Source organism: Phocoena sinus, chromosome 1 (genome assembly GCF_008692025.1).
Source record: "Phocoena sinus isolate mPhoSin1 chromosome 1, mPhoSin1.pri, whole genome shotgun sequence".
NCBI lineage: Eukaryota > Metazoa > Chordata > Mammalia > Artiodactyla > Phocoenidae > Phocoena > Phocoena sinus.
Genome location: NC_045763.1, coordinates 23,136,555 through 23,164,031, shown reverse-complemented (window position 1 = coordinate 23,164,031; position 27,477 = coordinate 23,136,555). Strand labels below are relative to the sequence as shown.

Here is a 27,477-nt window from a genome sequence, read left to right as displayed (position 1 = left end):
TAAAAATTAATCAATTTTTAAATGTGTGCCTCCTAAGTTTTTTCAACTCCACCCATAGTTTTGTGGTCATAGCAACCACACAGATCTGCTAAGAAGAGAAACCTCTGGCAATCCTGAGGGAAGAGTTCCCCTCTTGGTGGGTGCTGAAGGGAAAGCCTAAAAGGATTTCATAATCCCAGGGAGCTGGAAAGCCCACAGCTCAGTTCATCCATCCTTCTGGCAGACAGGGTCCCTGGTTATACTTCATGACCAGCCCATCAAGACTGTAGGGAAGGTCCCCTCACCCCAGCCCCTCAGTCCTCAACTGCTCTGTCCCCCAATCTTGCTGGGCCTGCGAGGCCTGGGAAACTCCAGCCTGAAGTTGATGTGGCACTGGCCAACTCTGATGGGTGGTCAGAGCCTCGGCTTCAGGCATCTAGGTTGGAATCTGGGCTCCACTCACCCACGGTGTGATTTGGGGAGTGTTGTTTCATTTGATGTCGTTGCTGATCCCAGTGAGTGCCCCATCACCCCCTCTCCCATCTCTCTAACATCATACCTATTGTTTATACATGTGACAGTCTTTTGATCACGGCTGGCATTGGCATTTCTTCCTGATGGATGTAATGACTTTAAATTTGCCTTCTTGTTATTTTAATCCGTTTAGCTACCATTAGCACATGTATTGTTGTACTCACTGATAGAATTGCTGTTAGCCAAATAAGAATAATTCCTGCTATAGTCAACACAATAAAAATGTGTCATCTATATTTCTTTGCATGTGTTATCTGGGTTCCTGTGCTTCTTCAGGTTTCTGTCAACTTGGACAAACCCACCTGCTCCTCTACTTGAACAAGCTCTCTTGTCTTCCTGTAGCCACAGTCACTGGGATGGATCCTACATCCCCTCCTGAAGAACACACTAATTGGTAGATTTACAGCTACTTACTCTGTTTATGTGGCCACTCTAGTTACTGTGTATTAAGAACTTACTCTGGGCCAGGCATGGTGCTAAGCACTTTGCCAAGATTATCCCCGAGACAGAGGCACCATTCTTATCCCCGTTTTACTGATGTGGAAACAGGTTTACAATGGTTGAATGATTAGCCCAAAGGCCCCCATATGATGAATAGATAAGCTGGCCTTTGATCTTGGGTCTTTCTGATTCTAGAGCCCACACTTCCTGCTTGCATTTTACACCATTGAACAGAGATAGTCATCCCCCTCCAGATGTTCCTTCTCTCTTTGCCCTCCTCTTCCCCTCACCCCCTATTCTTCCTCCCCACCCCTTTATAAATCACCACTTTCTCCCTTTCCCTTCCTTCAGCTCTTGCCCACAGCCCAGCACTGCCAAGATCCCTTTGGGCAGGCACCCTGAGATTTGACATTCCATATCACTTGCTGGGACAGCAAGAGGGAAATGGCTTCAGAGACAACCTCACCTTATGGGGAGAAAATCCAGATTGAAACCCACCCTGAAACCCCTTTGCTGCTCCGGGGCCTCTTGTCTAGGAGAGGATACATTGGCTTCCCTTCACTCCTTCTAGCAGCTCAGTTGTGGAACTAGCTCTGCCCTCGGCATCACCTTGCTGCAGACGTGGGCGTGATGATGACACTGTCCCTGAGGTTACTTTCACACAATTGTGTCAAGGAACTTCTTATGGACATCACGCGATTCTCACATCCTCCTAGGAAGTAGAGCATTTTACCCCTTAAGTGGGGAAACTGAGGCTCGAAGTGATTTTTTTTTTTTTTTTTTTTTTTGGAAGCTGAAGAATTCTAGAGGTCATTAGTCTTCTAGTTCACAGATAAAGAAACTGAAACCCAGAGAGGGGTCTCCAGCAAGAGAGGCAAAACGAGCATCTGATCCCAGGGTCTCTAATTTTCAGGCCAGTGTCTGTAACAAAATGGCAGGCACAACCTGTGAGTCAGTCCAGGGTGTTGGTTGTTTTTTTGTTTGGGTTTGGTTTTAGTTTCAGCATGACTCCCACTTTGCCTGGTCTTCTGAGAAGTTGGGGACTGCTGGGGGCAGACCTGTTTGGATTTAGACTTGAGTCCCAGGTTTGCCACTGACTCACTGTGCTCACCCGCTTGGGCAGCCTCTCCTCTGCCTCTACACACCTCGGTTTTCTTACGTGTACAGCGATCTTTCACAGGACCAGGTCGCTGAGTTTGAGTTCCCCATCATTCTGGATGTACTCAGAGTGTCCCATTCCCCCGAAGTGTTTCAAAACTGGACATGGTCTCCGTGATCTCTTGGCTTGGGAACATCTGCTTCACTTCCCCAGCAATGATTTTATTTCCTCCTGCTGGAAACTCTGCTCCATGTACTTGGGTTGAATAAGTTGATTTCTAGAAATTACCATTTCATGGGGCTGCTCACATCAGAAGCAGGTAGTTGTTCTGAGTGCTTCTGCACGAGCCCCGGAGTCCATCTGGGACAAATCCATCCCTCCAAAGCAACATCTGCTGGCTGGTGGCATTGAATTATGTCACACTATAATAGCATCTCCCTGGGCTCCTGTAACCTTTATTTAACTGAAGTTGGAATCTCCCACCGAGAGACCCACTTCCCTGTCTGGGGATTTCTCCTGGCAGGAGGCATCCTGGGAGCCAACTGCGACGGTGTTATAGAGGGCAGAACATATCGATGGCAGAGGGAGGTGCCTCAGGACCTGGCAGGGGTGTCAGGAATAGACCCCCAGATAGGAGAGGAGGAGGCAAGGGTTCAGAGGGCCACACAGATGGGATAATTCAGTTCACAGGGTCTGTCACCCAACATAGGTGCCCTGGAGATTCATGTCATCATTTACCCATTTACTTTCTCACTCCCTCACTCAGCAAACACTTCTTGGCCGGTGATGGGCCGGGTAATGTGCCAGGTGAAGGGGACACAGGGGTGATGAAGAGCTTGCCTTTACCCTCGAGGGGCTCACAGTCTGGAACAGGAGACAGAGGGTCTGTCTCAAGAAGTGCAAGAAAAGACACCAGGAGCAGGTGGAGGGAGCGCGGAACTCCCTCAGGGGCAGGCGGGGCGGGCATGGGCCTTAGGGTGGGGCCCCCAAAGCGGACCCTGAGACAAGGGCTCTGGTGCCGGTAGTTCATCCGGGGGCTGAGCCCCGGGAGCACGAATGAGGACATGGAGAGACTGAGCAGGGCAGGGAGGAGAGCCAGCGTAGCCTGGGCTCATGAGTGGGTTACAGCGGTGGGCACTGGGGCTCAGTCCTGCTGGGGACACTCTGAGGAAAAGAATAAAATAAATGCAGGCACTTGAGGTGGGAAGACGTCAGCACGCCCAGAACTTTCTGTAGCTGCGGGAGAACTCAGAAAGTCGAGGGGGGATGAGGTGGGGGATCAACAGCACCTGCTATGGCGTCTTAGAGAAGCTGACATTTGAGCTGGGTTTGAAGCGTGACTCGGAGTTTTGCAGCTGGAGCAGGCGTGGGGAGCAGCTCATCCAGGCAGCGTGAAGAGTATATGGATGGGAGGGGAAGAAATAAAAGTGGCTCAGAGGAGTTCAAGAAAATAACTTTTTTTTTTTTTTGCAGTATGCGGGCCTCTCACTGCTGTGGCCTCTCCCATTGCGGAGCACAGGCTCCAGATGCACAGGCTCAGCGGCCATGGCTCACGGGCCCAGCCGCTCCGTGGCATGTGGGATCCTCCCGGACCGGGACACGAACCTGTGTCCCCTGCATCGGCAGGCAGCCTCTCAACCACTGTGCCACCAGGGAAGCCCTAAGAAAATAACTTATTTTAAAATTAATCATGGGGGAGATTTGAGCAGTCTTTTTGCAGGGAAGCCTTAGGTAGTGGAGTTGGGGGAGTTGACAAATGAGAGAGAGAGACAGAGACAGACAGAGACAGGGAGAGAAGACTCAGTAGGGACAGACCTTGGCAAATTTAGAAAGGAATAGATCCAGAGGACAGAAGAGTTGTCTTCCACCAGAAGAGAAATTTTCTCTTCCTGAGCTGGCTGAGAACAGGCTTAGCCGTAGGAGAGAAGGGAGCATTCGGGAAAGTCAGTTACCTGTAGGGAGTGAAGGAGTTGATGAGTGGGATGGGAGAGGGCTTGTGAAGGTGGAGGACTTGAATAGCCCTTGAAGGCAGGTTAGGGGAGTGGAGCAAATTACAGGAAGGCCGGAAGGATGGGCGATGCTGGAGCCAGCTTACGTTGGCACTGACTCCCTGGCGGTGTACTCATTGAGTACAGTTTTCTTGATGGCTTCCTGGCAGCTCAGAACAGGAGTTGAGAAAGCAGATGGTTGCATTGGAAAATGGCTGGGATTTGGCACAGCAGGGTGGCAAGAGGAGAATGCCAGCCCCCTGCAGGCACAGGATTCATGAGGGTAGGCCTTACTGGCTTCCCATCTCCTCTATCCTTGCCCCAGGAAGAAGAATGGGTGATAGCGAGGCCCTGGACTGTCATTCAAGTTCTGCTGCCCACTTTCTGTGTGACCCTAGGCAAGTCATTTCCCCTCTCTGGACCTCCATTTCTATATGTTAACTCAGGACTTCTCAACCTCAGCACCATTGGCACTTGGGGCCAGATAATTCCTTATTGTGGAGAGCCGTCCTGTGCATTATAGGATGTTTAGCAGCATCCCAGGCCTCTGTCCACTAGGTGCCAGTAGCACAAACACACACCCTTGTTACAACCAAATGTCTTCTGAGAAGCAAAACTGCCGCAATTGAGAACCAGTGTACTAATTGGAATAAGGAAAGGGAGACCCATCCAGCCAAACCATGTGAAAATGGTTCTTCTGAGGAACACATAAGATAATGGGAACCGAGACTGGGAGAAAAGCCTTGACAGCTGATTAGAGAAGTATGAGTAGCTATTTATGACAACTTCTGCTCCATTTCCCACCTGTAAAATACATGGTTCAGAGGCTGAGCTGGGTCTAAAATCCAGGCACCCTGTTTCCAAGGTCCAGGCTTTTTCCATACTACCAGTTTTGTGAAATTCCACCTTTTCCCAAGGAACCCTTGGAGGGTGCCACATCCTTGTCTTTGCACCGTGACAAGAGGGACCTGAAACAGGCAGAGGTGAGGAGAAAGGCAAAGATGTTAAGAACAGAAGAGAGCCCAAGTCTTCCAAGGGTTGACATGGAGATAGCAAAGGAAACCAGGGTGGAGAGTATTTGAGTCAGGGTCCGTTCAGGAGGCAGAGAAGCACATCAGTAATCCGAACATGGAAAATTTACTGTAAACAAGTGTTAATTAGGAAAAGGGAGTTAAGGACTAAAAGGAGTAAAAAGGATACTAAAGAAGAGATGAATGGCAAATGTAGGGAAATTTTACTACCTCTAGGAATGACTGAGGGTGTGGCTGGAGCTGGTCCCTCCAGTGCCCCCTATCGACAGATATTAACATTGCACCAGCTGGCCGAGAAGAAATGTTCACGGGGTCCAGCTCCAGTACCACAAAGCAGGGCAAAAAAGGGTAGACTCGGAGCTGAGAGGAAATAAAGTGACAACAGCAACAATCCTTACCTTGGGCTAATCAGCTTCCACATACACCTTCCATGCACTTTGGAACTTCACTCACAACACAGCAACTCCGTTTCCACCTAACAAGGCACAGTTATCTTTTGTACAAATAAAGAAGTTCTCACACTTGCCTCAAAATAAGGAGATACGCAGTTGAACGTCTTTTTATCCATTGCTGGCTGTATGAATGACTCCTCAAATTCAGTACAGCCACCCTGAATATTCTGTTCCCTAAAGACTAAATTCTAAAGTTAACTTCCAAGAACTTATATAGAGATAATAATGGGAAGAAGGAGAGAGGAGAAGAAAATGGTTAGCGTACAGATATAAGTTTATAAACATAACAAGCAAAGCTACTATAGTCCTCATTTCTGTAATTGGTCAAAGCCATAATTTATATTTATTGCTTCCTTCTTCCACTACCTGTTTCACATTTCCCCCACCCTCAACCAGAACCTCAGCTGGTTGGAATTTTTTACCAGGAAGAGTGAACCAAAACTTCATTCCTGAATGGTATGAATCCTCAATTATTCTGCTTTTTGGGGTTGCTGAAGTTTTTCAGTAATATTTACAATTGGACACGGAAGTATTAAGAGGTGCCCCAGAGAATACCCTGAGTTCCATACACAGTCCTCTGTACTCTCATTGTGTCGCAGCAACCAAATTTCCCCTTATTAATCAGGATCAATCCTTCTATGCAGTTAGAGTAATGCTTTTTTTGGCTTCAGTGTTTGTTCAGTGACATAAGGATCTCAAATGGCTACACAGCAGTCTCACCCTTCTGCTCACTGGAACCACTGTTGCATCCTCTGGTACGCCCCCTCAGGAACAGAGATCTCCAAGCCAGTAGAGCTCAAATTTGCTATGACAAGAAGGAACAATTCTTCATGTGGGTGATTAAGAATGACAGTGAGAAGTACTAGCTGTCATTTATTGCTTCTTGGCTCCAAATCCACCCTTCAAGACCTGCCTGTGGTACTAGAACATTTTTCCTTGCAAGGATGATGTTAATCTTTGTCCATAGGTGGCACCGGCAGGGCACAGGACACCTACCTGATGCCAGTCACCTCTGCTTCTTGCTCCTGCAGCACCTGGTCGTGTGCAGGACACTCAGCGGAGCGCGCCCCTCATGGCATCAGTGGCAAGCCCACAGCTGGCTTCTGAAAGGTAAGGTTGACGGGAGCCCCAGCTCACTTCCAAGAATATCCCCAGTCTTCCCTATACCCTAACCCTAACCCTAACCCCAGCTCTGTGAGGAGCTTCTTAGCAGCCAGTTCCCTACCTGGCTTCTCAGTATGTTCAACAGCAGTCCCCATAGCCAATTTCTGAATGGCATACAGCACCTCAGCAGGCCATTCTCTGCCCACTAAACTTGGCCCACCATTGGACTACCTCTGGCCTGGACAACCCAGTGACATTTTCTGCCATCCAGTGGGCTGCATCCATGCTCTGTCCAATGGCCTGAATTCCACCCACGGGGTGGATCCTCCCTCCCTCCCAAGTTTTATTCCTTGCATACTCTCCTTCCATCGTAGTGGAATTCTTCAGAGTTCTTTTTGTTCCCCTTTAGTTAATTTAACGTAGCTTCTGTCTCCTGCTTGGACCTTGGCTGACACAGGACACTCCCATTTCCACACCTTGATTAATGGACCCACGTGTTCTAATGATGAGGGAGGCAGCCTCATACAATTGTGTCTGATTCAAAGCACATACTGCATTCTTTCAGGATTTGTCTACCAGCTGGTGCCATGCCTGAGCCTTCAGGATGCCACTCCACCTTTCAGTTAGGCCATCCACTTCCGGGTGATGCGTTATACTGTGAAACTAATGAATTCCATGGGGATGAGCCTACTGCCGCACCGCCTTTGTTATGAGATGAATTCCTTGAGAAGAGGCATTCTGGGTAGAAAACCATGATGGCGGCATTCTGTAAGTACGCACATGGTGGTGTGGATAAAGGCATTACAGGCAGAGACAGCAAATTTATATCCAGAAAAAAAATTCTATCCTAGTGAGGAAGTATCTCTGCCCCATACGTGACGGAAGAGATACAATGAAATCAACCTGCCACCAGGTACGCGGCTGACCTCTCCAGGGAACGGTGCCATATCATGGGCACATGTTGGTCTTTTCTGTCGAAAGATTGAGCACCCAGAAGTGGCAGTGTCCTTAGTAAGGGGAAATTCATGTTCTTGAGTCCATGCATATCGTCCATCCCTGCCACTATGGACACTTTACTCACAGTACTATTGGACAAGAACAGGGGCCACTGGATACACAAGGTAACTGATACCACGAAGCATGACATGTTGTTCATCTGATAATTGAAAGCCCCCGGGGCAGCAGGTTCCCATTAGCGAGCATTCACATGGGACACAGATCTTCACAGTCTATGCCCATCCTGAAGAGTCCATCCTCATACCTCTTCCCCAGAATTCCTTGTCGCCAATCTTCCAATCCCATTCTTTCCAAGTCCCTTACCATCCAGCCAAACCATACCATTCACAACTGCTCATGGGGACTTCCCTGGTGGTCCAGTGGTTAAGAATCCATCTTGCAAAGCAGGGGATGCCGGTTCGATCCCTGCTCAGGGAATTAGGACCCCACATGCCACGGGGCAACTAAGCCCGCATGCCACAGCTAGAGAGAAGCCCACGCACTGCAACTAAGAGCCTGGGCAACACAACGAAATATCTCGCGCGCCGCAACCAAGACCTAACACAACCAAAAAATAAATTAATTAATTTTAAAAAAACTGCTCATAAATCAGTGTAGATTCATACTTCATACCCAATTCCAAAACGGACAACCAAATACACTGCTTAAAGTTCTACCCACTGAAAAGATTTTCCTTCACTGCCGTCCTTCAGGGTCACCCCCTGATGACGTTATAATGCTGCAGTCTTCTACTCTGGGGTGGTACTCACATATCATGTCACAGCAGCATCTGTAAACCAGGCTTGAGTTTGTATTCCTCAGCTAACTGGCCATAAGGAACTCCCCACAAAGCCATCGGCGCGATATGAGGAAGAAGAGGCAATGAAGCGGGAGTCTGAATCATTGAATCATACAACTTACTCATAACTTCCAAACTTGCCCAAGCGTGGTCTCTTTTTTTTTTTTTGCGGTACGCGGGCCTCTCACTGCTGCGGCCTCTCCCACCACGGAGCACAGGCCCCGGAAGCGCAGGCTCAGCGGCCATGGCTCACGGGCCCAGCCGCTCCGCGGCATGTGGGATCCTCCCGGACCGGGGCACGAACCCGTGTCCCCTGCATCGGTAGGCGGACCCTCAACCACTGCGCCACCAGGGAAGCCCAAGCGTTGTCTCTTTTATACCACTTCCATTTGACTGTAGATTGCTGCTACACAAAGTTAAATTTATGGCTAGCTGTGTTAGAGGAATCCTAAAGGGGGTCTCAGGCAGCATGGCCACCTGCTGTAACCTCTTACCACAGACCAGGAGAAAGCTAGAAGCTGTTTCTCAGAAGAAGAAGTGTTATCTGCATAAGAGGGAAAGATTTACTCTACAATCCTGGAAGTCGGCCCTGTGATCCTCCTTTGGGGCCTTGCCTGAGACTATACGGCATTCCTATTTGCTATAAAATCTTTGATAATCATCAGATCTAATGGATTATAAGAGCCAAGTGGTAGAAGGACGTGTACTAAAGCCTTAACTTGCTCTTTTTCTTTGGTGCCCACTCAAAACCGGCAGTCTTGCAGGGATTTTGTCAGTGGGTCAAAGAAACACACACAGATGTGTTTCTCCAAAATCCAAAAAGCCTACCAAGTGCCGTGCCTCCTCTTCTGAGGTAAGTCATATAAAGTGCAGCAGCTTGACTCACACCTCAGAGAGGCTATCTCAATGTGCTCCATACTATTGAACCCTCAGAAACTTTACTGAGATAGTGACCTTTGAAATGTTGTGGTATTTATTTCCCACCCTTTCATTCACATATGCTGTTCTTGCTACCTCCTGTTCACCAAAAGCGATAAGCTTGTCATCAGTGTGGTGTACCAGCGTGATGCTTTGTGGAATGTCAAGATGATCACGTTATCTGTGGACCGTATAATGGCAGAAAAGCGAGAGGACTGACGTAGCTCTGAAGCAAGACCATGAAGGTGTCTTTTTGGCCTTTCCAGGTAAAGAAAAACTGGCTTGGCGGTCCTCACAAGTTGGTCTGGAGAAAAGGGCAGTATCTAGGTCAATGGCTACATACTAAGTACTATACTGAGTTGCTCCCGTAAACATACTCTACCTGGGACAGCAGCTGCAGTTGGAGTCACCGCCCGATGAAATAGATGAATAGTCTAGTCATTCTCCAAAACTCATCAAATGTCTGCATAGGCCAAACAGGAAAGTTAAATAGGAATGGGATGGGAGTCACACCGCCTCTGTGTATTTCAGCCTTCACCAGTCTCCGAACTTGCCCCAGGAACAGAGAATTGCTTCCAGTTCACTATCATGGTAAAAAGGAACTTCCAGTGAGCCCTTCCTTCCACAAGTGCCCTCACTTCATGAGTCAGAGACCCAAAGTGGGGATTCTTCCAGTTGCCAAGCATGTCTACTTCAATTATACAATTCAGGAAATGGGGAAGTGACCCACTGGACACACCTGAGCTGAGTATCTATCACCTGACTACCTAAGTTTTCACTTTGACCGGTAGCCTCAGTGGCATTTTGCATTCCCAGGAATTATCATAAATTCAGAGCAGTGTCTAGTAATCTCCAAAGATCTGAGTACCGTCCTTTCCCAAGTGTAGTCATCTAGTAAACGGCCAAAGCTCCCTCTGGGGAAGGCTTGGAGGGAGATTTATGGTACATATTCATAGCACTGCTGCAGGAATCTTCTTCAAGGGGCCTGGCCTCCTCTTCAATAAAGGGGCTCTAACCTGTCTCAAAACGAAGAGAGGCCACCACTCACCAATGTGGTGAGTCAGCTCAGGTTTTGGCTGGTTGGTTGGTTGATTTTTTTTCTGTTATGTAAATCAAACAATACTGTAGTAGGCTGTCCACCTAGTTCCTTCCTCGGGATGCACTGATCCATTAGTCACTACCAAAGATCTCTGTTGGCCAAGGCATTCTGATTACTGGTACATCCCTGCTGCCATTTATGGTAAATGCACTCACCTTGTCTTTGGCTATTAAGTACTGCCACTTAGCCTCTACCACTCCAGGATCCCACCATCCCCATGAAATCAGGGAGCCTGTCTGAATGACAGCATTATAATATCTGGTCTGCAAAGGTGAACATCCACAGAGTATCTTAAGGATGTAGGTTCTCAACTCACTAATACGTTTTTCAAAGCCTTGTTTGTGAAAGTGTCTTCTTGGAATTTTATGGAACATAGTTTAGAGGTGGCTGTGCAGGTCACACATGATAAATCCAGTCCAAAATCCTCTATCCTTAAGGCTTTGGATCAGAGGAAAACATAGGCAGAGCACCCTTTGACATAAATCGCAGCAATATCGTTTTCAATCAGTCTCCTGGAGTAATGGAAATAAAAACAAAAATAAACAAAGGGACCTAATTAAACTCAAAAGCTTTTGGACAGCAAAGGAAACCAAAAACAAAATGAAACGACAACCCACAGAATGGCAGAAAATATTCACAAACGATGCAACCAACAAGGGATTAGTCTCCAAAATTTACAAACAGCTCATGTGGCTCAATATTCAAAAAATAAACAACCCAATCAAAAAGTGAGTGGAAGACCTAAATAGACATGTCTTCAAAGAAGACATACAGATGGCCAAGAGGCACATGAAAGGATGCTCAACATCACTAAATATTAGGGAAATGCAAATCAAAATTACAATGAGATATCACCACACACCAGTCAGAATGGCCATCATCAAAAAATCCACAAACAATAAATACTGGAGAGGGTGTGGAGAAAAGGGAACCCTTTACATTGGTGGGAATGTAAATTGGTACAGCCACTATGGAGAACAGTATGGAGCTTCCTTAAAAGACTAAAAATAGAACTACCATATGATCTGGCAATCCCAGTCCTGGGCATATATCCAGAGGAAAACATGGTTCAAAAGGATGCTTGCACCCCAGTGTTCACTGAGCAACTGTTCACAATAGCCAAGACACAGAAGCAACCTAAATGGCCATCGCCTGATGAATGGATAAAGAAGATGTGGTACATATATACAATGGAATATTACTCAGCCATAAAAAAGAACAAAATAATGCCATTTGCAGTGACATGGATGGACCTAGAGATTGCCGTACTGAGTGAAGTAAGTCAGACAGAGAAAGACCAATATCATATGATATCGCTTATATGCAGAATCTTTTTTAAAAAACGATACAAATGAACTTATTTACAAAACAAAAACAGACTCACAGACTTAGAGAATAAACTTATGGTTACCAGGGGGAAGGGCAGGGCGTGGATAGATTGGGAGTTTGAGATTGACATATACACACTGCTATATTTAAACCAACAAGGACCTACTGTAAAAATAAAAAATAAAAATAAAATAGATTATCCTTCAAAAAAAGACGACTTTGGAATCCTTCTTCCACATTATTCCATGGAAACTCTAGCATCTCCACTCATTGAATGTAAGTCATTTTTCAGTCCAAGTTTCAGTCAACCAACTAAAATGTTAGAGCCACCTTCAGCTGTACAAGCTGACACTTTAAATCCTGACTCTACATCTATGAATTCAGAATGATTTAGTATTCTCTTCCACCCTTAGAATCAAGTCCACATATATTCCCCAGGATTATGTCAAAGCTTGCCATTCTTCTACTGTATAAACTGTCTCCTCCTGGGTCCCAGTATGTACCTGACCCCTTGGAGCATGTTGAGATTTGACCTTCATTACGGATCTAATGACAACAAAGGATGCTTGTGTTATGTCTTGAGGAGAATGGTCATCCCTTTTCAGGGTATATGCCCCGTATCACAGGGTTTTCAAACAAAGGAAAACTAGTCTCTTTAGATACAAGAGGGAGAGTTCTTTCTTATTTATTTATTTTTGGCTGCGTTGGGTCTTCGTTGCTGCACGCGGGCTTCCTCTAGCTGCGGAGAGCGGGAGCTACTCTTCGTTGCAGGGCACGGGCTTCTCATTGCGGTGGCTTCTCTTGTTGTGGAGGATGGGCTCCAGGTGCGCAGGCTTCAGTAGTTGTGGCTCGCGGGCTCTAGGGCGCAGGCTCAGTGGTTGTGGTGCGCAGGCTTAGTTACTCCGCGGCACGTGTGATCTTCCCAGACCAGGGCTCGAACCCATGTCCCCTGCATTGGCAGGCAGATTCTTAACCACTGGGCCACCAGAGAAGCCAGGGACAGTTCTTCCCATTGGTAAAGTGAGCCTTAGAGTGGCTTTCCATTTCATCTGAGTCCAACCAGATGTCTGTACCAGACGTTTCAAGATCCCTTTCTTTCCTAACTTATTTCCAAACTCTCATGTGAGAAACTTGGCAATGCTGTAAAGTTAACTGACGTTCAAATTCTGTGACCCACACCATTAAATTTTATATTTTCTTTTCAGCAATATCAGCCTTGTGGCTACATGAAATAAGTTTCTTTTAAAGATGCCATGATTTATAGGACACTCCATCCAAAAACAACAGAATACACATTTTTCTCAAGTGCTCATGGAACATTCTCCAGGATAGATCATATCTTGGGTCACAAATCAAGCCTTGGTAAATTTAAGAAAACTGAAATTGTATCAAGTATCTTTTCCGACCACAACGCCATGAGACTAGATATCAATTACAGGAAAAGATCTGTAAAAAATACAAACACATGGAGGCTAAACAATACACTACTTAATAATGAAGTGATCACTGAAGAAATCAAAGAGGAAATAAAAAAATACCTAGAAACAAATGACAATGGAGACACAACGACCCAAAACCTATGGGATGCAGCAAAAGCAGTTCTAAGGGGGAAGTTTATAGCAATACAAGCCCACCTTAAGAAGCAGGAAACATCTCGAATAAACAACCTAACCTTGCACCTCAAGCAATTAGAGAAAGAAGAACAAAAAAACCCCAAAGCTAGCAGAAGGAAAGAAATCATAAAAATCAGATCAGAAATAAATGAAAAAGAAATGAAGGAAACAATAGCAAAGATCAATAAAACTAAAAGCTGGTTCTTTGAGAAGATAAACAAAATAGATAAACCACTAGCCAGACTCATCAAGAAAAAAAGGGAGAAGACTCAAATCAATAGAATTAGAAATGAAAAAGGAGAAGTAACAACTGACACTGCAGAAATAAAAATAATCATGAGAGATTACTACAAGCAACTCTATGCCAATAAAATGGACAATCTGGAAGAAATGGACAAATTCTTAGAAATGCACAACCTGCCAAGACTGAATCAGGAAGAAATAGAAAATATGAACAGACCAATCACAAGCACTGAAATTGAAACTGTGATTAAAAACCTTCCAACAAACAAAAGCCCAGGACCAGATGGCTTCACAGGTGAATTCTATCAAACGTTTAGAGGAGAGCTAACACCTATCCTTCTCAAACTCTTCCAAAATATAGCAGAGGGAGGAACACTCCCAAATTCCTTCTACGAAGCCACCATCACCTTGATACCAAAACCAGACAAGGATGTCACAAAGAAAGAAAACTACAGGCCAATATCACTGATGAACATAGATGCAAAAATCCTCAACAAAATACTAGCAAACAGAATCCAACAGCACATTAAAAGGATCATACACCATGATCAAGTGGGGTTTATTCCAGGAATGCAAGGATTCTTCAATATACGCAAATCTATCAATGTGATAAACCATATTAACAAATTGAAGGAGAAAAACCATATGATCATCTCAATAGATGCAGAGAAAGCTTTCGACAAAATTCAACACCCATTTATGATAAAAACCCTCCAGAAAGTAGGCATAGAGGGAACTTTCCTAAACATAATAAAAGCCATATATGACAAGCCCACAGCAAACATCATCCTCAATGGTGAAAAACTGAAAGCATTTCCACTAAGATCAGGAACAAGACAAGGTTGCCCACTCTCACCACTCTTATTCAACATAGTTTTGGAAGTTTTAGCCACAGCAATCAGAGAAGAAAAGGAAATAAAAGGAATCCAAATCGGAAAAGAAGAAGTAAAGCTGTCACTGTTTGCAGATGACATGATACTATACATAGAGAATCCTAAAGATGCTACCAGAAAACTACTAGAGCTAATCAATGAATTTGGTAAAGTAGCAGGATACAAAATTAATGCACAGAAATCTCTGGCATTCCTATATACTAATGATGAAAAATCTGAAAGTGAAATCAAGAAAACACTCCCATTTACCATTGCAACAAAAAGAATAAAATATCTAGGAATAAACCTACCTAAGGAGACAAAAGACCTGTATGCAGAAAATTATAAGACACTGATGAAAGAAATTAAAGATGATACAAATAGATGGAGAGATATACCATGTTCTTGGATGGGAAGAATCAACATTGTGAAAATGACTCTACTACCCAAAGCAATCTACAGATTCAATGCAATCCCTATCAAACTACCACTGGCATTTTTCACAGAACTAGAACAAAAAATTTCACAATTTGTATGGAAACACAAAAGACCCCGAATAGCCAAAGCAATCTTGAGAACGAAAAAAGGAGCTGGAGGAATAAGGCTCCCTGACTTCAGACTATATTACAAAGCAACAGTAATCAAGACAGTATGGTACTGGCACAAAAACAGAAAGATAGATCAGTGGAACAGGATAGAAAGCCCAGAGATAAACCCACGCACATATGGACACCTTATCTTTGATAAAGGAGGCAGGAATGTACAGTGGAGAAAGGACAGCCTCTTCAATAAATGGTGCTGGGAAAACTGGACAGGTACATGTAAAAGTATGAGATTAGATCACTCCCTAACACCATACACAAAAATAAGCTCAAAATGGATTAAAGACCTAAATGTAAGGCCAGAAACTATCAAACTCTTAGAAGAAAACATAGGAAGAACACTCTATGACATAAATCACAGCAAGATCCTTTCTGACCCACCTCCTAGAGTAATGGAAATAAAAACAAAAATAAACAAATGGGACCTAATGAAACTTCAAAGCTTTTGCACAGCAAAGGAAACCATAACCAAGACCAAAAGACAACCCTCAGAATGGGAGAAAACATTTGCAAATGAAGCAACTGACAAAGGATTAATCTCCAAAATTTACAAGCAGCTCATGCAGCTCAATAACAAAAAAACAAACAACCCCATCCAAAAATGGGCAGAAGACCTAAATAGACATTTCTCCAAAGAAGATATACAGAATGCCAACAAACACATGAAAGAATGCTCAACATCATTAATCATTAGAGAAATGCAAATCAAAACTACAATGAGATATCATCTCACACCAGTCAGAATGGCCATCATCAAAAAATCTAGAAACAATAAATGCTGGAGAGGGTGTGGAGAAAAGGGGACACTCTTGCACTGCTGGTGGGAATGTGAATTGGTTCAGCCACTGTGGAGAACAGTATGGAGGTTCCTTAAAAAACTACAAATAGAATTACCATATGACCCAGCAGTCCCACTACTTGGCATATACCCTGAGAAAACCAAAATTCAAAAAGAGTCATGTACCAAAATGTTCATTGCAGCTCTATTTACAATAGCCAGGACATGGAAACAACCTAAGCGCCCATCATCGGATGAATGGATAAAGAAGATGTGGCACATATACACAATGGAATATTACTCAGCCTTAAAAAGAAATGAAATTGAGCTATTTGTAATGAGATGGATAGACCTAGAGTCTGTCATACAGAGTGAAGTAAGTCAGAAAGAAAAAGACAAATACCGTATGCTAACACATATATATGGAATTTAAGGGAAAAAAATGTCATGAAGAACCTAGGGGTAAGATAGGAATAAAGACGCAGACCTACTGGAGAAAGGACTTGAGGGTATGGGGAGGGGGAGGGGTGAGTTTTGACAGGGCGAGAGAGAGTCATGGACATATACACACTAACAAACGTAGTAAGGTAGATAGCTGGGGGGAAGCAGCCGCAAGGCACAGGGATATTAGCTCGGTGCTTTGTGACAGCCTGGAAGGGTGGGATGGGGAGAGTGGGAGGGAGGGAGACGCAGGGGGGAAGACATATGGGAACATATGTATATGTATAGCTGATTCACTTTGTTATAAAGCAGAAACTAACACACCATTGTAAAGCAATTATACCCCAATAAAGATGTTTAAAAAAAAAAAATAAAGATGCCATGGAAGCTCTGTTGTTCTCAAATCATGGTTTGAGCTGAGAATTAAACGACCTGAACTTATGATTTTCTTTCGAGTGAGTGCTCCAGTACATTCAGGAATCCATGTCACTGGAAGCAACCTAAGTGTTCACTGACAGATGAATGGATAAAGAAGATGTGGCACATACATACAATGGAATGTTACTCAGCCATAAAAAGAAACGAAATTGAGTTATTTGTAGTGAGGTGGATGGACCTAGAGTTTGTCATACAGAGTGAAGTAAGTCAGAAAGAGAAAAACAAATACTGTATGCTAACACATATATATGGAATCTAAAAAAACGAAAGAAATGGTTCTGAAGAACCTAGGGACAGGATGGGAATAAAGATGCAGACGTGGGGAATGGACTTGAGGACACGGGGAGGGGGAAGTGTAAGCTGGGGCAAAGTGAGAGAATGGCATGGACATATATACACTACCAAATGTAAAATAGATAGCTAGTGGGAAGCAGCCGCATAGCACAGGGAGATCAGTTCGGTGCTTTGTGTCCACCTAGAGGGGTGGGGTAGGAGGGTGGGAGGGTGACGCAAGAGGGAGGGGATATGGGGACATATGTATATGTATAACTGATTCACTTTGTTATAAAGCAGAAACTAACACACCATTGTAAAGCAATTATACTCCAATAAAGATGTTAAAAAAAAAAATCCATGTCACACCACAGTCTTTGCAGTCGTAATTACTGACACGATGGTCAAGTGCACTAATCACTTGGGCTCCCCAGACACTTGCTTCAATTAGCACTGCATCAAAATCCATCACAGGTGATAGCATAATTACGATGCCACCATGCTGCTGATTAGCAGCATCCCATGTCCCATTGGCGAGGAGCACAGCACTGTGCTCAAGCCCAAGGGCACAACGAAACCAATCAAAATCCCACCTTTGAAGGTCTGTTCCGGGGTCCACCCCTGCTCCCCATTCTATATCGATTAGAGTCCAGTCAAGAGACAGAGTTCAGAACCCATAAACTGAGCATGGAATTTTTTAATATAAAGAATTGTTAACTAGCAAAGGTGATGAATTACTAACAGGGGTTGAAAGAGGATTCTAAGGAACATGGAAGCAGCAAGAAAGAAACACCCAGAAGAAAAAGTAGTCTGCAAAAAAAAAAAAAGCAGCTAATAGATCTTCCCTGGTGGCGCAGTCGTTGAGAGTCCACCTGCCGATGCAGGGGACACGGGTTCGTGCCCTGGTCCAGGAGGATCCCACATGCCGCGGAGCGGCTGGGCCCGTGAGCCATGGCCGCTGAGCCTGCACGTCCGGAGCCTGTGCTCCGCAACAGGAGGGGCCACGGCAGTGAGAGGCCCGCGTACCGCAAAAAAAAAAAAAAAAAAAAAAAAGCAGCTAATATGTCTAGGCTGAGGGAGAGCGAATAATGATGGAACTAAAAGACTGAGGAGAAAGTCTTCCCCCAAGACTGAGATTCAGACCTCTTCAGGGAGGGTTTGAGGACCATAAGAACATGCAGCCTCCAGTGGCTAAGAAACATGCCAGGGAATATGGGCTATAGCACTTGTCTGTAGAAAAGGCCCTTTGGAGAGTGAAGCTTGAGGATACATCCAGAGCTGGTCCACAAGGGCCACTGAGGTCATGGCTCCCGTACTGAGAAAAAAAAAAAAAAGATGGGTGGAGGATGAGAAGCTGGAATGGCGGTGCACTCCTGCTATCACCTACGGTGTCCCTCTAGTGCCCCCTATTGACAAAGCCTAACATTGCTCCAGTTGACAAAAGAGAACTGTTTACAGGGTCCAGCTCCAGTATCTCAAAGCAGGGCAAAGAAGGATGTATTTGAATCTCAGAGATTAAAAAAATAGGTAACTGGTATGTGGGAGAGACATAAATGAAAGGGAGCAACGAGTCCATCAGGGGAAAAGGCTAGAGGCGCAAGGGTTTCTCTGCCTTTAGCAGAGGGTGGGGCAGGCAGGGGTTGTAGCCCTAGGGAGTGAACTCTGCCCCGCAGTGCTCTTCAGAAAGAGAATGCAGTCCCATAATAAACACAGCTCAAGAAAGCCACATTGTTCAGCTTTCAAATGAACAGAAAATAAAATTCCTGGACAGGTTCCCTCTCCCCACCCCTGGGAGTAAGTAGGAAGTGAGTTGAGATGCATTTCATTTCTTTTGAAGAGTCTTTCTCAGCTCCATGGCTCCTGCTGACTCAGGCCAGCCCCACCGTCTTCAGATTCAACGGACATTCAAATGTTCATCCAACAGCATTATCAGCAGGCCTACTAGGTGACAAGCACTGAGTCTGGGAGGCTCTTCGACTGTGGGCCTCAGCTAAGCCGATCTACAGCTGTCTGTGGCTGAGCCTGGCTTGAGCAAGTGTTGAGAGGGAAGGTTGATCCATGGACAAGAGAAACGGCAAGTAGTTAATGTGGTTCAGGTTCAGATTCTCCAGAATTCTGTGAGGATCACAAGAGCAAGGACTTTGGAGTCAAGTGACATGGGTTCTAATTCTGACTTGGTTCTTTAGTGGCTGTGTGACCTTAAGCAATTCGCCTCACCTCTCTGAGCCTGTTTCCTCATATATCAAATGGTTTTGGCTGTATCTACCTCAGGGTTGCTGAGAAGATTAGGGATGATGTCTGTATTAAATGTAATCCAAGGACCTGCTAGGGTAGGTGCCCAGACCCATCAGACCAAAGCCCCAAACCACACCCAAGGTTTCATCAGACTCAGAGAGCAGATGCTCAGGCCAGTGGCCTGGCACCACCACCAAACAATGCCAGCCACATTGTCACTAATATTGAACCGTCGGTGCCCTACCTGATTCCACCTCCTCACTGGACAGATCAGAGCCCCAGAGAGGGCAGGTGATTACCCAAGGCAACACAGCATGGTGGTGGCCAAGCCAGCACTGGAACAAGGCCTCAAATGGCATCAAGCCATCTGACCATCTGGAAGACTAAAATAATGTGTTTCAGAGTATGGTTCTGGAGCAAGGCAGGCCTGAGTTCGTGTCCTCCCTCTGCAACTTTCATTTATTCAGCAAATATTCATTGAGTGTCTGGCACGTGCCAGGCACCCGTGCTCAGTGTTGGGGACACAGGGGTACCGGATTCACATGGCCCCTGCCATCTCACAGTCTGGAGGGCGAGACAGTGAACAAACAACCCATGAATAAATAAGCTCATCACCCACTGTGGGAGAGCAAGGAGGGACATACAAGGGGTGAGGCCCTGAGACAGGACAGTGGGGCAGGGGGTCCCCTCAGGGCAGTCAGGGAGGGCCTCTCTAGGGGGCATCTGAGCTGGGACCTGGACACCAAGAAGGACCAGCCACACAGAGACTGCTGCAGGGCGTCCAGGCCGAGAGCTCAGGGCAGTGAAGAGAAGTGATGCCCGAGTGAGAAAAGGAGCAGGAGAGACACACAGAGAGAAGGCAGAGCCCCATCAGGCAGGACCTCGGAGGCCACGGCCAGGAACTCAGCTCCGCCCACCGAGCAGTGGGAGGTCACTGAGGGTCTGAGCGGCTGGTGCTGGGACCTGGCGTACTTTTTCAAGCGATGGCTCTGGCTGCTGCTATTTGTCAGTCATTCGATGGCTCTGTGACCTTGGACAGGTCGCTCAAGCTCGTGGAGCCCCGATCTCCTCACCTATAAAGTGGGGGTGACAAAGATTCCTGCCTCACCGGCCTCCTTGGAGGATGACAGGGCAATCCACAAGGAGCACTTGGCAACTCTCCCTGTGCCATCTAAGTGCCGAATAGAGCTTCTATTTTTTTTTTAATTGATCTTTATTGGCGTATAATTCCTTCACAGTACTGTGTTAGTTTCTGTTGTACAACAAAGTGAATCAGCCATATGCATACATATACCCCCATCTCCCCTCCCTCTTGAGCCTCCCTCCTACCCTCCCTATCCCACCCCTCTGGGTCATCGCAAAGCACCGAGCTCATCTCCCTGTGCTATGCTGCTGCTTCCCACTAGCTAACTATTCTACATTTGGGTAGTGTATAAATGTTGATGCTACTCTCACTTCACCCCAGCTTCCCCCTCCCCCCAACCATGTCCTCAAGTCCATTCTCTATGTCTACGTCCTTATTCTTGCCCTGCCACTACGTTCATCAGTACCATTTTTTTCTTAGATTCCATATATATGTGTTAGCATACGGTATTTGTTTTTCCCTTTCTGACTTACTTCACTCTGTATGACAGACTCTAGGTCCATCCACCTCACTACAAATAACTCAGTTTCGTTTCTCTTTATGGCTGAGTAATACTCCATTGTATATATGTGCCACATCTTCTTTATCCATTCATCTCTCGACAGACATTTAGGTTGTTCATTGCTGCACTATTTACAATAGCCAGGACGTGGAGCTCTGCTTTTTCACATCACCACGTCCAAGGCTCTCGTCCTGCACCAGCAGGATGTCGCTCGGCCTGAACCTGTTGAAACCATAGGTCCCTCCGATTCCATCAACACCACCCAGCCTCCCACTGCCCTGGGAGCACCACAGCCTCTGGTTCTTTCTTCTCCCATTTCTTGGATGAGGCCCCCGAGGCTCACTGAAGGTCAGGACCCATCTCAGTGCCCCTGAGAGTAGGAGGCCCACGGACCAAGAGTCTTGGATGCCATTGTCCCTGCTCATGTCACCACATCACAAGGTAGGTTCTGCCCACATGAAGACACCGTTATTTCTGCACTGGCCTCAGCCCTGGGGGTATCTATTAAGCCCCTGTCCAGCAGAGGCCGCTGGGAGAGGCCAGCGGGAGCCCAGTGACAGGGAGCAGCCAGGCCCCGCTCTCAATTAGGGCTTTGCAAATGGCCTTAGCGTCTGTCAAAGTCACGGCTCCATCTCCTGGGTGCCCGGGATATATAACATGTCCCAATCAGGGCCAATAGGCAGCTGGCCTCTCGGTATTTGTGGAAATCCTATTTACTGCAGTGGGGTGGGCGGGGGCTTCTACCCCACATCTGCTCTGCCCGTGGCCCTGGGCAGAGCCAGGCTGGACCATTCATCTTCTTGTGCTCCAGGCAGCCTTGTCTGAGAGGCCACTGCCTCTGACACATTTCACAGCATTTGAAAATCAGCGCCCAGGCCACAGATCACCCATTTGGTGTTGTATCAAGGGATCGTCTGGCTTTCAACGCCACCTGGACAGGCACAGAGCAGAGCAGTTAAAGGCCCGGGCTTTGAAGTCAGCCCAGCGTGTGTTCAAGTTCAAGTCCGGGCTCTGCCGTGCAATGGCTGTGACTTTAGGTGAGGAAATGCCTCCCTCAGCCTCCGTCTCCTCATCTCTAAAATGAAGGGGTAGTGGCCCCTACTTTGAAAAGCTGTTGTGTGGATTAAGTAAGAGACAAAGCCTGTAGGTGCTCAGCGACAGGCAATGGTGATCACATTTACTATCCAGAGACTTCAGTATTATGGTAAGAGATGGCATTTACTAAGGGCCAGTAATGTCACCAGGGACTCTGCTAGTTCTTTTTAAACAATTTTATCTCCAGACTTCACAACCAATCCTGCAAGTGGGTAACGCTATGTCCATTCTCTAGATTAAGAAACTGAACCTGGGGTGGTTCGGGAACTTGAGCAAGGTCACCAGCTGGGGGGATGTGGGAGCTTGGCTTGTTGATTCTGGAGCCGGTGCTTCTCCTAATACACAACCCACCCTCCCAGCTCCTCTGAAAGGTCAAGTAAGGCCAGACAGACAGGCAGAACCACACCACGCTCCCTCCCTCCCTCACACCAACATTTCCTGAGCATCAGCTCCAAGTCCAGTGCTTTGCTGAGAAGTGGATACACTCAGATGGACACAGAAACACTTCCTGCCCTTAAGGAACTCAGCACCTGATGAAGGGAGAAGCAGGGCCGCGCTGACCCACTGCACAGAACACATATGTATCAGTTAGCTTTTGCTGCATAACAAATAATCCACAAACTTACTGGCTTAAAAGAAAGAACAATTATCTCTTCCAGTTCTGGGAGTTGGTTGGGCAGTTTCTGCTACATTTAATCATATAAGTACACTCACCTGACAGGTCAGCCAGGCTGGAGGGCCCAAGATGGCCTCATTCACACATGTTGGCTCTTCTCCACATGCCCTCAAATCTCCCAGTAGGCAAGACAGGTTTCATTACGTGGCAGAGTGCCAAGAGGGCAAAATCAAAAGCTGCAATGCCCCTTGAGGTCTAGAAGCCAGAGCTCACTTGATGTCAATTCTGCCACATTCTGTTGGTCAAAGCAAGTTATACTCTATTGCTTGGCCAGTATCTATGACATACATTTGCAGCCCATCAGGTAAGGCTTAGTGGTCAGTTCAGAATGAGTGTGAGGGTGTTAGTTTGTGCCTTAGCTAAATGGGATCATAACTGTCTAAAAATTGTTTAATTCAGATTAAAGGATGTTGAATTACGAGGTCATTAGAATGGGTCATATCCTTTAACCAATGGAGAAGCTGAGGCAGAGTCAGCCAGTGTGTGAACAGAATCAGTACATCACAGAGCCAGTCTTCATATGAAGAAACTGACACCCAGAAACAGGAATTGTCTTCACCACGTCCTACAGCAAGTCTGTGACAGAGCCAGGAGTGACTCAGGGCCCTGCCAGCCAGGGCACTCCTCCTCCCACTGCACCCCCTGAGGAAGCCAGAGACTGGGAATGGGCTGGACTCAGGCAGCTGGACAATCATCCCCACGAGATATGTGTCTGCTCTGTCCTATCTCTGTTGTGTTTTAAATGGAGCTCTTTCTGCACACCTGGCACCACATAGGCACTTAACCACTACCTCATCTCATCATGATAGAATTGTTCCCATTTTACAGATGAGAAACCAAGGCCAGGAGAGGCAGCTGATTTGCCCAGGGTCTCACAGATGGTGGGGACCATCTGCCTGACACTGAAGCCTGAGCTTCCCATGCTGGATGCGAAGGAGCTCAACCTAGATCCAGGCCCCCAGGGGTTCAGAGGCAGCTAGCTCTGTGGCCCTCGGAGGTCTCAGGATAAAGCCCCCTGTCTGAGTAAGTGCTTCAGAGGTTTGGGTGGAGACAGCAACAGCCAAGGTCCCTTGGAACCAGCTCTGCAAGTGGGAGGCCCCTGGACGATGCTCTGGTCCATGCCCCTCCCCCTATTTTATGGATGGACAATTCGAGGCCAGACCAGGGCCCTCCCGCCGCACTGGGAGGCTGGGGGCAGGTGAGCAGGCCCCAGTCAGGCCGGCCAGACACACATAAGGCTGCTCTGTGGCATTCAGAGAGCACGTTTATTTACAAAGCGCTTTACAAACATCAGCTTATGCCTCCCCACAGCCCCCTGCGAGGTAGGTCAGTAGTCATATCTACAGTTTACAGATGGGGAAATTGAGGCACGGAATGGGGGTGTGGCTTGCCCCATTTTAAAGAGACCTTCCCACCCCCCCCATCAAAAAATAAAATAAACAACAAAAGCATAGATCCTCCATCCCAAAATATACCTTCTTTCTCCAAACCCTAGAGGTGCTGAGCACCCCTTATTTAATAGCGTCCCAGTGGCCAGCCTGACCAGAAGCCACAGGGACCTCAACCCCAGGGGCTGTCATTCAGCCTTGCAGATTGTCACTGACCCAGGACCCAGCCAGTGAGGCCTGAAAGTTATAGGCAGCGGGGGCTGAGGTGACTTCATTCTGCAGACATTGGGTCAAGCAGGGAAGGGACCCCACACGGGACAGGGTAGGGATGGGCAGATCCCGGTTCGGGGAAGCTCAGAGCACGTTCAGGGAAGCAGAAATGGAGGGTGGGTAGGGGTCATGAGCGAAATATCCCCGGGGCTGCAGGGAGGCAGCGGGTGGGGGAGAGAGCTGACGTTCCCCCTGGGGGGACGAGTCTGAAGTGCCCACTGGCAAATCAAGGCAGAGCCCAGTCTCCCCAGGACCCTCAGGGGCTGGGCCAGATGGGATGCTAGATGCCAAGCCCCAGTGCACTCTCTACCCACGTCCAGCCAAGCTGGGTGGAAACCCTGGCCTAGCACTTGCTCTACAGGGCTTCACTCATCTCTGCCTAGGGCTGGGATGCAATCCAGGGGCTTGAGCCTGGGTCTCCCAGAGCCGGCAGTTCTGAGCCCGTCACTCTGCCGGGCAGCGCCAGGCCTCTCAGAAGGCCTGCAGGACCCCGCGGAGGTGGGCTGGGCTGCAGTCTTGCTAAGCTCCTCCTTGGCCCGCAGCGTACCCACGGAGGTGCTGAAAGGCCCTGCCCACAGTGGAAGGGGGCACCAGGATGGCCCAGCGCCCACTCCAGTAATTCCCCTGTGAGGGCTACAGCTGAGCAGAGTTGGGGGTGCAGGTCTTCCATGCCAGTCCGGGATGGTGGGCCTGGCCCTGAGTGCGCAGTGGGTGCCCCAGGCCAGGGGCTCCTGCTATCTTGACTCCAGTCCCTCCAGGTACTCCAGGGCCACATCATAGCAGAAGTGGTACTGATCCTGGGAGAGGGAGAGAAGGAATCACCAGCCTGGTCCCTCCCTAGTACCCTAGTACTGGGGCAAAGGGGCAAGCATGAGCCCTGCCCCATCGATGGGGAGAAGGGGAGAAATGGGGGTAACATTTTGGTACCAGAGGACTAGAACCCAAGACCCAACTGTGGGGGCCAGATAAGGGAGAGGGGTGCTGAGGGGCCTGGCCGGGCGTGGACCGGGAAGTTGGAAGTGGGTGGGCAAGGGGTACATGGCGCCTCACCAGGGTCTCCACCATATTGGGTTTGTAGTTTCTAAGCATTTTGGCAGCAAAGAAAACGTCTACCAGGTTGTGGCAGCGGATCATCTCCAGGACCGTGGCGCAGGCGCAGAAGGTGCCGCTGCGGCCGCCCCCATTTCTAAAGGAGAGACACGAAAGATTTGGGGCTGGGCTTGGTGGGTAGGGCGAACTCAAGGGTGAAGGGCAGGGCAGGGCCAGGGAATCCAGAAGGGAGGGGCGGGGCAGGGAACCCAGATGGGAGGAGTCAGGGAGCCCAGAGGCAGCAGCAGAAAGAGAAGGTTAAGGGGATAACAGACTAGCATCCCAAGTGGAAGGTATCTAGGAAGGCAGAGCTTCCAAGAGAAACAGAGCAGGTTCGAGAGAAAGGAGGCCAGACACACTCCAAGAGAAAGACACTGAGACAAAGCCAGCAACAGAAGAGGACTGCAAGGCAGCAAGCAAAACACCAGAGAGCTGGAGAGAAAACAAACACTGGGAACACCAGCGACCCCGAGTAACACAGATACACTCCCAGTCAGACCCATGGCCTCTCACACGGAGACCCTCCCATTCCCCCAGTCCCCAGCCCTCTCCCTCCACTGTTCCCTGTGACCTGGGGTGTGGGGTTCCTCTTGGGAGATGGGGGACGGACTAGGCCCTCTGCCCCTTTCTCAAGGGGTCTCTCCCACTAGAACCAAAAGCCCTCGAGGGTCACGCCCTGCCTGACTCAGCTCCCTGTCCCTGCCCCCCATGTGCCCAGCCTGACACAGGGAAGGGTAAGTGCTGAGAGCATGAAAAAGTGGGAGGCAAAGAAGTGACTGCACCCAGATGTGAGTGAATAAGCGAATCTGTGAACGAGGCATGTGAATGAATGAATGAAAAAAGCTACAGACATACAGACATGAACAAAGACCAGAATTCCGTTGATTTGAAAAGTACGTCACCGAATCATGGGCTAAACTAACTATTCCGACAAGATCTCTCTAATTAAATTGGCCCAGTCAAACATCACACAGAGGGTACTGGGAGGGTGTTCGGGACTGAGTCCATACCCTGGAAAGTGACTGGGCTCCTCCATGGAAGGCAGGGCCAGCCTCGCCTGGCTGGGCAGAGTCCAGGCCGCGCTGCCTGGGAGCTCAGGGTTTGGGTGCCACAGCCCCGAGGCCCTCTCTCACACTGGCCTCTGCCCCGGTCCCGTGGGGCCCTGACCCCTCCTCCCAGCCGAGGGAGGGCCGGCACTCACAGGCAGTGTACGATGGTGCGCCCGTCCCCACTCTCTGCCTGCCACTTGTCCAGCTCAGCCAACAGGCGCAGGAAGGCCTTCTTGGAGTCCGGCGTGTCCCGGTACGCAGACCAGCGCAGGAACTGGAAGTGTCGCACCAGCAGGTGCCCCTCCTGCAGCTGGAGGTGCGGGCAATCAGCCAGGGGACATGAGTGCCAAGGGTTGCACGGCCCCCTGGGGACCTCAAGAGGGTCATTCAAAGCCACTCAGCCCCCACCAAGGTTCTCATCCTGGAGCTCCCAGATCACTCACCCGAGAGATGTTCTGCACCCGGAAAACGCGGGTCACCAAGTCCTCGTCCGCTGCGCCTGACACGAACTCCACCTCCATGAGGCCATACTGCTGCCGGCCAGGCTCAGGCCAGTACTGCAGGCATGGCTGGGAGCGTGGGCAGAGGGGGCGGAGCGGAGCGGAGCTGAGCCGGCTGGGCAGCTGCCGCCCACGCCCACCCCCAGACTTGCACGCTTGTCCGGGGCCCACCATTCACTCCAGACTCACCTTCAGTTCCCCCCACATCCCACCGCTCACCCATCAGACCGCAGTGCACGCCCGCCCCAGTGCGTTTGTACTGACACACTCAGGTCAGCCAAGGCAAACCCTTTATAGTGGTACACGGACACTCACTGCCGTGCCACGAGACAGCTACACCCAACACACTCACCAGCACACACATCTACACGAAGTTGCCTTCTTCCAGGGACAGGCCTCAGATCACCCCCACCCACGCCAGCACCCCTGCCCCACGGCCCTCTCTCTTGCTGCCTCGGCCCTCCAGCATCAGCTCACAGACGTGAGGTGTCCCTGTGCTG

The 27,477-nt window shown here is 48.1% G+C and overlaps 1 protein-coding gene across 5 annotated transcripts in view; it reads right to left on the bottom strand.

The window, feature by feature from the left end:
- Positions 1-23,925: 23,925 nt before the first annotated feature.
- PTPRU (protein tyrosine phosphatase receptor type U) overlaps positions 23,926-27,477 on the bottom strand; it is an 85,329-nt gene continuing 81,777 nt past the window's right edge. For 2 of the 5 annotated variants that reach the window (XM_032636469.1, XM_032636460.1), the window contains exons 27-30: positions 26,921-27,046; positions 26,630-26,787; positions 25,390-25,525; positions 23,927-25,136 (exon numbers count right to left, since the gene is read on the bottom strand). In XM_032636469.1, the coding sequence (XP_032492360.1) occupies positions 25,074-25,136; positions 25,390-25,525; positions 26,630-26,787; positions 26,921-27,046 (483 nt within the window). In that variant the 3' untranslated portion in view covers positions 23,927-25,073. Of the gene's footprint in view, positions 25,137-25,389; positions 25,526-26,629; positions 26,788-26,920; positions 27,047-27,477 lie in introns of all 5 variants that reach the window. The other 3 variants (XM_032636468.1, XM_032636470.1, XM_032636451.1) reach the window with 2 other exon arrangements.